Raw genomic sequence first — 13,255 nt, forward strand, 5'->3', positions numbered from 1 at the left:
TGTTGTCACTTGACCCTTTTGGAGCACAAACAGCCTCTCTTCCTGTGGTAGCTGGGCACTCCACAATAAAATAGCCACACTTTTTTTTTTTTTTTTTTTTTTTTTTTTTTAAATTAAGCAGAAGAGAAGAGGTAGATTCTGTTGAAAGTGAACCTGCTGTAAGGGCCTTACTCTTCTACAATAAGAGTTAAACCAGAACAATACTTGCTTCACATCATTTGACAGCCCCATTTCTGGTCTGTAAGTCTTTTCTCATTCCCTAGTCAGTGTAATACCAGGTTGGACTTCTGCTGGAAGAACTGAAGTAAACTGCCTTTTCTTTTCTCCAGACTAGCGTGGTTAACTACATCGACCAGAGGCATAAGCCAGCAAGTGACCAATTGTTTTTTGTGGTATTTGAATGGAAAGATCCTTTTATACAGAAAGTTCAAGATGTAAGTAAATTCTAGTCCATCAGACTCCTGAATGATTTAATTGAAAAACTAAGAAATTCAGTATACAACACTCAGAAGAAGCTGGAGGAAGGGTAAAATTACTTAATGGGGTTGAAAGTCTCAGTTCACTCAAACTCACATAAATGTTGCAAAGGTTGCTGACCAACTTCTACCACTCTTTAGCCTTGTAATTAGAATGCAAATAACATGACTTCCTACTATTGCTGTGCATCCACACAAAGACAAAATTTGCTTTGCATACAGTCTATGAAATTTTAATTGTCTGAACTCTTGTTTGAGAATAGCTCTTTCCTAGGAGCAGCCTAAAGAGGATGAAATGCCAAAATCAGGAAGATGCTTTAGAAAAACTAGGTACCAATGCTACATAAAATGCATAAAAAAATAGTTTGTAATGCAATTGAACATTGAACAGCTGTAACATATGTTGAGTGTGAGAGGAGTCAAAGGTAAACAGTTTCTCTTTTGCAGATTGTCACTGCCAACCCTTGGAACATGATTGCTCTACTATGTGGTATTTTCCTGGCTCTGTTTAAAGCAGCAGACTTTGCCAAACTAAGTGTTAAGTGGATGATCAAAATCCGCAAGAGGCACCTCAAGAGGAGAAGTCAAGCAGTGAACCACATAAGCTGAGGACTTAAACCATCTTGAAAACATTTTTAGCACACTGGATAAAACTTCAGCTGTAACAATGGAGCAGTTACATAAACTAACAAGTCTGGCTTTAAGGAGAACTACCACCTGTCACAGGAGTAACAGCATAAATTAACTGATTCAGTCCTTAAGAGGCTAACTCTGAAAAACAAGCCTACTAAACAAATGCCTTTTTAAAAAATGTAAATCATGAACTTCTTTACATCAAGCTTATGTCAGTTGGAGAATGGGGGTGGAAAGGAATTCATATAGTAATGTTAAAAATGTCAGCATTTTAGAACTGAATACAGACATGTCTAGAGAAACTAAATATGAATAGTAATTTAAGGTTTTATTGTTGTTACTGTAAGAGTTCCCTGAATCAGTAAAATAATGTGTCACCCTCATTGTGATAGGTACTATGCCTGAGACAATCTATAAACCTGAAGGAGCAAAAGCACTTTAAGATCAATGTAAAAATAGGTCAAAAGGTTTAATCTCATCTCCAACCTCTGAGTTAGACCATAAACCACCTTTGATTCCCCCCCCCCCCCCCCCCCCCCCCCCCGCAAAATTAGGTAAAATGTAGGAACTGTGTATTAAAGCAAGTTTTGGAAGCCATGTGGAATGTGTCATGGATCACTGCCAGTTATTTCTTCTTAAACAAAGACTCTTGCCTTAATACTTCCAGCTGTAGAATTATTCTTCCATAAACCAGATTCTCAAATATGTGCATACTCTGGTTGAAGTCAGTGAGAGTTTATTGAGAACAGAATGAAGTATACTTGTAGCAAATACAGAGGCAGGTCTGTGGATTTCTGTCCAGGAAGCCAGTTGGGGACAGCACAAAAAGTTGATAGAACTCAAACTTGTGAGTTTCTGTACCTCAGTTTCACTGAACCTAGTTGTTAAGTTCAATTTCCTTTTCTCATGCCTAAATTATTTCAGGACAGTCTAATACTTGAAGGCATAAGAACACTCATACAGGGTCAGACCAAAGCTGCACCAAGTGCAGTATCCTGTATTCTGACAGTGGTTGATGAATAGAACAGCTAATAACTGAGCGATTCCCTCCCCTGCCACCCATTCCCAGCTTCTGATAAGCTAAGGACTACGGGGATACCATTCCTACCCATCCTAGCTAACAACCCATCCTCCATGAATTTCTCCAGCTTCTTTCAATGCTTTTAAAGCCCCGGTCTTCACAATGTCCTCTGGCAAGGAGTTTCACAGGTTGACTCTGCATTGCATGAAGAAATACTTCCTTTTGTTTGTTCTTCTTATTTATTCATTTAATATGAATTCTAATGAGAGGCATACACCATGGCTATGTCTACACTAGCCAAACACTTTGAAATGGCCATTTTGAAGTTTACTAATGAAGTGCTGAAATACATATTCAGCGCCTCATTAGCACGTGGGCGGCCACGGCACTTCAAAATTGATGCAGCTCGTTCAGACGGGGCTCCTTTTTGAAAGGACCCCGGCTACTTCAAAGTCCCCTTATTCCTATGAGCAGGTGGGAGTAAGGGGACTTCAAAGTAGCTGGGGTCCTTTCGAAAAGGAGCCCCGTCTGAACGAGCTGCATCAATTTTGAAGTGCCGTGGCCGCCCACGTGCTAATGAGGCGCTGAATATGTATTTCAGCACTTCATTAGTAAACTTCAAAATGACCATTTGCATGGCCATTTCGAAGTTTTTGGCTAGCGTAGACATGGCCAATGAGAAGTCATGTGGCACCTTACAGACTAACGTATTTTGGAGCATAAGCTTTTGTTGGTTAAGATCCGCTTTGTCAGATGCAATGTGGGGCACAGTGTTTTCTTTTAAGCTTTCAGCACAACAAACTTATACTGACCTGATTTTTCTCTATAAAATCCAACCCCAATTTCTCTGATTACCTCCTAGAACTCATACCAAGTTCCTATTAGTATCTTACATCTAGAATACATTTATACAAACAAAATATGTGATTAACTCCAAAATACACTGAACAAGGAAGAATGATCAAACACTAGTTCTTCAGCATTTAATCATTCTAAAACAAAGATTTTCTTGTTAAGACTTAGCTCCTATTTGTGCCTTGAGCAATTCCATTACTCTTATGTTCCAAAAAGCAGAACAAACCAAGTTGCCCAAATGGGAAAAATGTGGTCAATTCCCTATGACTTACCTTCTAAGCAACAGGAACATTTGCAGTTGTAAATGCTACTTTTCCCTCTAAAGCTGAGATTATTAGCAGATTTCTGCAAATCTGGGGATAGGATGCAGATACAAATTTTGCCTCTAATTACCAGTACCAAGTAATCCAGCTGTCAAAATGGTCAGTATTTTAAGATGAAAAACTGAATTCTCTGGAGCCAGCATTGTCACAATTTCACACCATTTCTTTTGGGGGGTAAACCAGTTCTCTTTCTGTTCAGGAGCATAACTCTTGAGTGGAAAGAGAACCGGCTTATATCCCTTTGCGCTAAGTTATATTTCCAAGTAGCAAAAGTCAGAAATTTAACTATTCAGGCAGTTCTATTTTTGTGAAATAGAAGCGAAACAAGAGACTCTCTGGGAGTGACATCCTGACATAACTAAACACGAGTAGTTTTTTCTTAAAGAAGCAGTTTTGAAATAGAAACTTTCCTTTTATGTTTTAAAATAAGGTATTGTAACGCACATGACAGGTAGAGGTCCTTCGTGCTTGCATGAACTCTCTCCAGATACCACTAACACACTGTATGGCTTCCTGTTAGCATTAATTTGTTAATGTTTGAATGCATGTCCATAGCCTAGTTTGCCAAATAGGCTCTCTTGTTAGCATTTGAACCTATTCTCATGGTTTTAACTAGCTAGACTAATTGTTGTTTCTGGGAGTGTTGAAGTATCTCACCCAAGAGTTTCTTTTATGAGATCTCAAAAATATAAAATGTAGCTACAAAACAGAATGGTGCACAATCAGCAGGAACCAATGCCAGTATGGAATTGTCAAACCAATTATGCAAACCTTATTCTCATTTATCAAACAAGGTACAAAAAAAAAAAATCTTACTTTAAGCCAATCCCACTCCCTTCCCCCATCAAATGACTAGAAGACTCTCCAGTATGAAATGAAATATTTGCTCTGAATAAAAACTTTCTATAAAAGAACCCATGTGAAGTTTTTCGGTCAGTTTGTCCTCAAGAGACATCTGAGCAACTACAGGATATTTCCATCTCCTGTTTTTGCAAGTCTACCATCACTTTTCTTTTGAATCTTCATTTGCTCTGTAAACATGTTGCCCATTTTGACTTAAGATATACAGTGATGTATATTATTAAAGAGACTAAGTCAGAACTACGTTGTTATGTTCAGCCTTGGTATAGTCATGGTTCCCAAGGAAAAATACTACTCTCATATTTTTGAGCTTCAAGTCCACCGAATCAGCAGTCTTTCTAAGGGGAGCCCAGAAAGTGCATAAGCGCTTATCTGGGAGCAGGCTGTTTAAGGAAAACATTCTTTGATAGATCCTGCATCTCACTGAGACCTTCTCCACACAAGTAGAGACCAGAGTTTCATCAGTCACTCTTGAATCTGCAGCACATTACCATTTCCTTTCTGAAATCTAACATAATCCAAGAAAAAAGGAGTAAGGAAAAAAGTGCTTCTATACAGAAAAGCAGTAAACTTAATATATTGCACAGGATTTGCCTACCAAAGCCTGCATGAACTTTACTACAAACTGGAGTTACAAGCAGCAAAGAAACCTTTCTAGAACTTATCAAGGAAAACTATCTTCTCGACGTCAAGCAATTCTCATACATAAGCGGATACACAGATAAGGCAAATAGTTTCAGGAATGCACAACTTATTGGTGATGCAGTTCAACAGTGAAGACCTGGGCATTGACCATTCCACACTTCCCCAACTGTAGAGCTTGGACCCACATGATCTGTAAATACATACCATTAGTCAACACCCTTTATACTTCGTCAGCCAAGATTAGCCCTATTCCAGTGCTGGAGTATACGTAACTTTGGGGCTTTTCATTCAGGCTGAATTTTGCACACATTTCTACATAACCCACTCAATATAAAATTTCTGATCACCATGGATAGAGAACAAAAAGATGGTGATATACAGCATTAAATACAAACATAAAGACTTTATTGAATGCTGCTCAATCCCCCAGTGAAGATTTTATTACAAAACAGTTTTCACACAACTGCAATTTAAGAGATTGGAATGATACATCTGACAAAAGATGTGAGAAAGACTTGATTAAGTAAAACAAACAAGACTTCTAGTCAGCTTTTTCCATCTTATATTTAAGCATACTGCATTTTCACTAAATAAAACAAGGCATTTGTAGTTAGTGCTCTACACTTCCATATTAGAAACCTTGTCTGGAATGCCAGATTTTGTCTCACTCCCCAAACCCAGCAGAAGCTGAAAGTGCTGCAGAAACAGCTCAATCAGCCTCTGGAGGAGGGAACTGCATTCATTGCTCCACAGAGATTCCTTGGGCTGACACCAGAGCTCCACTGATGAGCTTTAAAGGAAGCTCCACCCTCAGCTGTAGGATGGGAAACAGATCCAGCAGACAGAAGCATGGAGGAGGCATGTGAACAGCATGGTCATCATCAACTGGAAGGTCAGACACAAGATGTACAGTAATCTGTTCAAACTAGTTTTATTTTGTTTTCATACTTCATCTTTTTAACTTGTGCTTTTCATAATTAAAAGTGTAAACACACTGCATAGGCATCTTCACTCAGTGGAATTAATGCGACAATATCAGAGCTCTCTCATAAGGGGCATATAGTATCCCATCAAGTTACAGGTAAAAGTAATGTACCTTAGTTTTATTTGAGAAAATACAGCAGAAGTAGAAGCCTTTTCTAGAATCTTAACATAGCCTGCAGCAATGTAAAAAGCATGTATAAAACAAGGGGGGAAATGTACAGAGACTATACCACCTATGTGCAACACAATCAAAAAGAAAATTCAAGTCATAATTCTCACCACTCCCATAATTCTAACTCATATTATGGATAAAATTCATTTCTGTAAAACTTCAGAAGTGACATATCAATGATCAGACAAATTTACAATATGTTGTGGTAATGATACTTCAACTATTGTATTTCTATTTTATAGATTTTCTTCATTTACATATTGCCAGAAAAATAGTTGGCCATTTCTACTGTATGACTGAAGTTTGTTTTGCAATTTTTACATATTTCAAAAATGTGTACAAAAGTATATCTGTCAAGTAGAGGTCATCATTTCTTTATTTGGCACTTGTACTGTTGTGTGCATTTAGCACATTGTGAGCACTGTTTTGCTTTTCAGCCAGAGTCTTCTTCAGCTTTAGCTCATCTAACTTTCTCCACAACTCTTCACGTTCCAATTCCTTCTTTTTCTCTCTACAGAAAAAGTAAAATGATTAGATGTCTACATTCCGCATGCAATTGTAGTTACTTTGATGAAACAGCATACGCTATTTCTTCCTACAAATTCCAGTCAATTTTCTTTAAAGTCACCTCAATGAGGAGTCAGGATTTTTCCCATGCCAAATATCAAAGCTTAGCTTCCTGATTCTCAATAACAGAATATGACATCTGCTTTTGAGAGCTTACATCATCCTTTGACAAACCATATCAGTCAACTTGCAAGTCCTCTATGCCCAGACTTACACATCGGTTGCATTCCCGGGCAACCACATTTAAGTCACATTTCATGCAAGTCGGGGAGCCAGGAAACAGACCAGTGCAGCAGGACTGGTGGGGAGCTGTGAACTAGGCAGCAGCCTTGCTCACAACTTTCCTCCCTACAGGAGCCGGTAAACTGTCCAGCACTGCTCAGTTTCCCAGCTCCCTGGAGTGGCTGGGAGCTGCCGGATTCCCATATCCCCACCACTCCTGGGGAGCCAGGAAACTGACTAGCGCATTAGTGATGGTCAGTTTCCCAGCTCCTGCAAGTGGAGGGGGGCTGGGACAGGAAGGCAGCTGGAAGCCAGGCTGCCATCTGGGTCCCAGCTCCCCACCACTCATGATTTCGAGTTGCGTTAGTCCAAATAACGCGCAAGTTGAAATTGTATAAACGGGTTTCACTGTATAAGCAATTAATTGTACTATAAATACTGCAGTTTTTGTTGCATTACCAAATTTAGCACATATTTCTTTTTTCCAGGTGTTGCATTTCAGAAACAAACTATTAAAATGAATACCTTTGTCTTTCTGCTTTGTACGAGCCTGTAAGTTCATCAAATAACTTGCCATTCATTTCCATCAATGTTTTCAGCACATTATATACCAGTGCTACAATGGTTCTAGAAAAAACGGAAGGCACTTTTAAGTTATTGACTATAAGGTTTGTTTACTAGCATCTGCTTTAAATGTCTGACTTTCCCTTTCTTTTCCAACTGTACTGCTCTGTTTACAATAATATTCTATGACCAAGAACTTGAGGATTTATTAAATATGCAGCATTTAGTAAATTTCACAGAATCATAGAATCACAGAGCTGGAAGGGACTCAAGAGGTCATCCAGTCCAGCCCCCTGCCTCAAGCAGGACCAGCCCCAACTAAGTCATCCCAGGCATGACTATGTTAAGTGAGGACTTTAAAACCTCTAAGGATGGAGATTCCACAACCCCTCTAGGCAACGCATTCCAGTGCTTCACCACACTCCCAGTCAAGTCGTTTTTCTTAACATCCAACCTACTCCTCACCTTCTGCAACTTCAGACTATTGCTCCTTGTTCTGCCATCTGTCATCACTAAGAACAGTTTCTTTCCATCCTCTTTAGAGCACCCCTTCAGGACGTTGAAGGCTGCTATTAAATCGCCCCTCAGTCTTCTCTTCTGCAAACTAAATAAGCTCAGATCTCTCAGCCTCTTCTCATAGGTCACATGGTCCAGCCCCTTAATCATTTTTGTTGCCCTCTGCTGAACCTGTTCCAGCACATCCATACCCTTCCTATACTGGAGGGCCCAAAACTGGATGCAATACTCCAGATGTGGCCTTACCAGTGCCAAAAAGAGGGGAACAACAACTTCTCTAGATCTGCTTGAAATGCTCCTCCTAATGCACCCCAATATGCCATTGGCCTTCTTGGCCACAAGGACACACTGTTTACTCATATCCAGCCTTTCATCCACTATAATCCCTAGGTCCCTTTTCACTGTACTGCTGCTTAGCCAGTCAGTCCCCAGCCTATAACAATGCTTGGGATTCTTCTGTCCCAAGTGCAGGACTCTACACTTCTCAAGCCACATCAGATTTCTTTTGGCCCAATCCTCCAATTTATCCAGGTGACTCTGGATCCTCTCTCTATCCTACAATGTATCAACCTCTCCCCCTAGCTTGGTGTCATCCACAAACTTGCTGAGGGTGCACTCCAGTCCCTCTTCTGGGTCATTAATAAATATGTTGAACAACACCAGCCCCAAAACCGAGCCTTGGGACACTCCACTTGAAACTTGACCACTACCTGTTAAGCCTGACCATCAAGCCAGTTTCTATCCATCTTACAGTCCCTGTACCCAATTCATACTTCCTTATCTTATGGACAAGAATGCTGTGGGAAGCTCATTGTCTTGGTTTATAAAACATTAACATAGGAAGTCTTCACACAAACCAGCCTTAATGAAAAATTTTAAAAATGTTAATATCCTCCAAGGCTGCAAAAGGCTAGAAAATTGTCAGTGCTTTAAAAGACTAAATTACATTAAAAAGTAAAATGTATTATATAACACTTATGTCCATAAAGAGAAAGGTAACATGGATAAAACCCTCAAACTATAGCCTAATGAGTCTGAAACATCGGAAAAATTTTGACAGAGCTGCTGATTACACTACCAAAAATGCTTCATGAACATGGGAAGTTATTTTGGGGTGATCTATGCTACTCTCCCTGTTAGAAAATTGCAGGGCATCACAACACCAGCTTCATCTTTGATTATGTAGGTAAAAATTAAAGAGAGCTCAGATGTGCATCTAAGTTTTATTTTGAGAACAAGAAATCCTGTGGCACCTTACAGACTAACATATTTTGGAGCATAAGCTTTTGTGGGCAAAGACTCGCTTCATTAGATGCATGACTGTGTATGTGTCCAGAGGGGTATTTAAAAAGTGAGGTCCCAGTAAAAGGGAGCGCCAGAGCTGTCAAGGTCTATTCAGGAAGGAAATGGCCCATTATCAGTGGTATGTATCAAAAGAGGAAAAAAACAAAGCCAGATCAGACAGGAGGATGTAACCCATTGTCAGAATCTAATGGGGAGATAACACCCAGGGCAGAGAAGCTACTTTTGCAAGGTGCCAGCCATTCCCAGTCTCTGTTTAATCCTTGAAGCTTTGTTTTGTGTATGTCTATCAATAATCCAGTTTAGGATTATGCTTCTCTACCAATGCCAGTGAGAAAGATGCTATTCTGACCTACCTCCCTTACTTCTCCTCCAGTAAGTTAGTAGGTCTATACTTGAGAGTTAATATTTCAAAACAAATACTGGCACATTTCCAGGGTAGAAAGAGTTATACTTTACTTTATGAAACCTTCAAAGTGCATATCTTACTAACTCAAGCAGCTGGATGATCTAGTTGTTCTAAACCTTATCCTCTCCTCACTCTCTGAACTAGCATTCATCTTCACTTGTCAAGCTATGTCTGACTTTTAAACTAAGCTTTTCAGGGCTGGGACTATTTGATTGAAGAGTGTCATGTACACTCAGGACACTGTCTATACTATTAATTTCAAATATTTATTAAAATTTAAAATGTTTTTAAGAAGGTATGACTGATTGTTTAATACAATAGATGTGCTCTTTGCACTTCTTAAAGGTGAATAACTAGACATAGCATGGTGAAAACAAACAGGAAGCCAACAGTCACTATATTTTGTTTGCTTACTTTCTCACCCCCAAAGTATCAGGATGGAAAACATCTCCCAAACACAGCACAAGAAGGAACCTTAAAATCTAATTTAGAATACTTAGGATGTTTTCTGATTGCATCCCCACAAGTTTTCACAGTACAAACTTTCACCTTCAATATTATACTAAAACTGATTAAGCTCTTATCTTCTAGTTAGAAAAAAAATCATTTTGAACTATATAGTTCTGAAACATCTGTGTCCAGGAGTGTCAACAGAATAAAAAAAAATCTTCTGAATTTATTAATCCTCTAAGTATACTTTTGTTATCTAACCTATCTGGTTTATGGCACAACTTAGATCATGAGAAGAATTGAGGCAAAAGAGGGACTTCTCCTGTGACTGAGGAAAAGGGATTCACTTCAGGTCTGAATTTTATTAAGGTCCCAAGAAACACAAAAGTCACAGAACTAGTCTTCTATTTAGAACAATGATAGTTCAGACTCACAGCTGATGAGCATGCAGCAAGATAAACAGTCTTAATAATGGGCATCTGTGATGATATTGCACGCTTGCCCACACAAACTTTGAACTATATGGATAACAATCTTACATGTTCGTCAACTCCTACTGCACTGTTCACTTTGCACCTTTGATGTACCAATACAGAGACCCAAAAAATAAATTACTTTCTAAGAAATTAAACTTCCTATCAGTACTAGAAAAGGAATCTATCAGCTCTGAGTAAAATGGAGTCTCCAACTCACACACATTTAGAACCAGATATACTTTCGTTTCTCCTTAATACTAGACTATCTTGGGTAAGTCCAGTTTTTACTACAGGTTGAACCTCTGAACTCCAGGACACTCTGGTCTGGCAACATCTGTGTTCCATGTTGCCAGACCAGAGAGCCCTGGCTGCTGGGATTGGGGGCCAGCTCAGTCAGGCAGCAGGGAACCTTCGTCCATCTGGGCAGCCACCACCACAGCGGGGACCAGTAGTGTGTGGGCAGCAGCAGGTGGAAAGATGGGCAAGAGATGCTGGCAGGACGCCAGCTAGAAAACCAGCTGGGCAGCCAGACTGGGAACCAGCAGGAAGCCAGCTGGGGAGCTAGCAGAGCTAGGAAACCAGCCAGAAAGCCAGCTGAGGAGTAGCGGGGCCACATCAGCTCGGGTAAGGAAACTGCAACCAGGGCCAGGAAGTCTGTGCCCACAACTGGGCTGGGAAGCTGTCAGTCCTGGAGCCAGGATGCAGATGCAGGGGCCAGGAAGCCTGTAGCACCTCAGCTGGGGTTGGAACTGGAAGCCAGTGTTCTGGTCCAGGGAGCCACAGGCTGTGTTGGGGAAGTGGCTGGAGCTGGCAGCTGGGAGGAGAGTCCCAATGGCATTGACCTACCTGGGTCTGGCAAATCCCTGGTCCAGGACCGCTCAGGTCCTGAAGGAGCTGTACCAGGGAGCTGCAACCTGCATCTACTTGAATATTTGTAGCTGAAGATGCATTCTCCATGAAGAATGAATGATTCAACCCATTAGATCAGATTTAGGTATTCTGCTTTTCATATCAAACGAAACTACAGCTTATAAACTTTTCAAGTGAGTTCTTTGTACCTCCTTCATCTTTAGGAAAAAAAAGTTTTCCTTTGAGTGCTTGCTCATATAAATTTCATTCTGGGTGTGCCTGCACCCACAAGTGGGGTCAAAGGATTTTTGGTATACTTACGGATGGCTATGTTGTCTCCTTGCATGCCACGTTTATTCACTGATACATCAGGTGCTGCTAGCCCTCTGCCAGTGGTGGGCAACCCATACTTGAGGGCTCCATGCAGCCCCCTGGGATTCTGTGTGGGGCTCACAAGGCACTGTTTACCATTGCCTATGCACAGGGATACCAGATTCCGCTGGTTTTCACCCACAGTTTTTTCCCTGCCAGTATTACAAAGGGTCACACTCATAAAACAAGGGCACGTGAAGTGAGGTGCATGCTGATTGTACACAACACTGCGATGACCATGCACACCCTCCGTATCCAAACTGCTGCTAGGAATCAATCAGCACACCCTGTGAATTCTAGGTAAGCAAGCACAGTTAGCAAAACTACCATATTGCAGAAGAACATCTTGGTTACAACAATCTTGTGGCCCAGTGAGATTAAGGAGGGTCACCCACTAGCTTAGATTGCCCCTGACTGTCCTACACCATCTTGCTTCCTCCCTACCGCCAGTGGTGGTGCCTTTACTTGCTTGTCAAGGATATGTGGTTTCCCTTATCTGTAACACTAGTCTGCCCAACTCTAGAAAAGCCTTTGCAGATTGCCTCATCGGGACCTTCTCATCTCTCTGCAAGCAGTCCCTCCATCCAGAGCTGGTCAACATAATCTTCCAATGGTGGGGAACTCCCCAGGTGGACCTGTTCATGTCCAGGCAGAACAGGAAGTGCTTTCGGTTCTGCTCCATTCAGGGTCTGGACAAGGGTTCTCTCTCAGAGTCCTTCCTCATTTTGTGATGGGGTGCTCATATATGACTTTCCACTGATGCCATTAATCCACAAGGTTCTGTGGAAAGTCAAGCAGGACAAAGCACAGGTCACCCTCATGGCCCCGGCAGCACGTGATTGGACCTATCAGCAGCAACTCCCCTCCCATTGCCTCTTTGATCAGATCTGTTGTCTCAGAACCACGGTAACCTGCTCAAGCCTGGGAGCCCTCCACTTGACAGTGTAGCTGTTGCATCGCTGAATGAGGATGAAAGAGCATGTTTGGCCTTCGTTCAACACGTTGCTTGGCCACAGAAAACCCTCAGCCAAAGCAACCTATTTGGCAAAATGGAAAAGGTTTGAGTGCTGGACTGCAGAGAGACATCTTCAGGCCAAGCAGGATTTGCTGCAGAAAAGTCCTAGATTACATGTGAAACTTCAAAGATTGTCTTTTTCCTCCAGTAAGGTCCATCTGGTGGACATTTCAGCACTGCATTCATTGGTCCAAAGGGGGTCCCTCTTCACCCATCCTATGACAGTGCATTTCCCAAAAGGGCTAGAGAACCTCTATCTACCTGTACCTTTGGGAGCCTGTCCCCATCTTGGGACCTGAATCTAGTGTTGTCAAGATTCATAGGCCCCCTTTGAGCTCCTAGCTTCCCGCTGCCTCATCCTTCTGTCCTGGAAGATCTCCTTTTTAAGGCCACTAAAGCATCGACAAAGGATGCTGGAGAGCAGGAGGCTTACTTTGGAGCTGCCCTATACGATTTCCTTTGAGAACAAGGTACAGCTGCAGCCTCCTGTGGCATTCCTGCTTACGGTTGGGTCCCAAAGTTTTATATGGATCAGGATATATA

General features: G+C 41.2%; 2 protein-coding genes across 3 annotated transcripts in view; one reads left to right on the forward strand and one right to left on the reverse strand.

Annotated features, from left to right (window-relative positions):
- PACC1 (proton activated chloride channel 1) overlaps positions 1–1,635 on the forward strand; it is a 39,122-nt gene extending 37,487 nt beyond the window's left edge. For both annotated transcript variants that reach the window (XM_074990006.1, XM_074990008.1), the window contains 2 exons: positions 330–434; positions 924–1,635. In XM_074990006.1, coding sequence (XP_074846107.1) covers positions 330–434; positions 924–1,085 — 267 coding nt within the window. In that variant the 3' untranslated portion in view covers positions 1,086–1,635. The remainder of the gene's footprint in view (positions 1–329; positions 435–923) is intronic.
- A 3,562-nt stretch (positions 1,636–5,197) lies between these two features.
- PPP2R5A (protein phosphatase 2 regulatory subunit B'alpha) overlaps positions 5,198–13,255 on the reverse strand; it is a 109,355-nt gene continuing 101,297 nt past the window's right edge. The window contains exons 12-13 of the mRNA XM_074990005.1: positions 7,285–7,386; positions 5,198–6,481 (exon numbers count right to left, since the gene is read on the reverse strand). Of these exons, the coding sequence (XP_074846106.1) occupies positions 6,346–6,481; positions 7,285–7,386 (238 nt within the window). The 3' untranslated portion in view covers positions 5,198–6,345. The remainder of the gene's footprint in view (positions 6,482–7,284; positions 7,387–13,255) is intronic.

This window comes from Carettochelys insculpta, chromosome 3, assembly GCF_033958435.1.
Source record: "Carettochelys insculpta isolate YL-2023 chromosome 3, ASM3395843v1, whole genome shotgun sequence".
In the NCBI taxonomy this organism is placed as follows: domain Eukaryota; kingdom Metazoa; phylum Chordata; order Testudines; family Carettochelyidae; genus Carettochelys; species Carettochelys insculpta.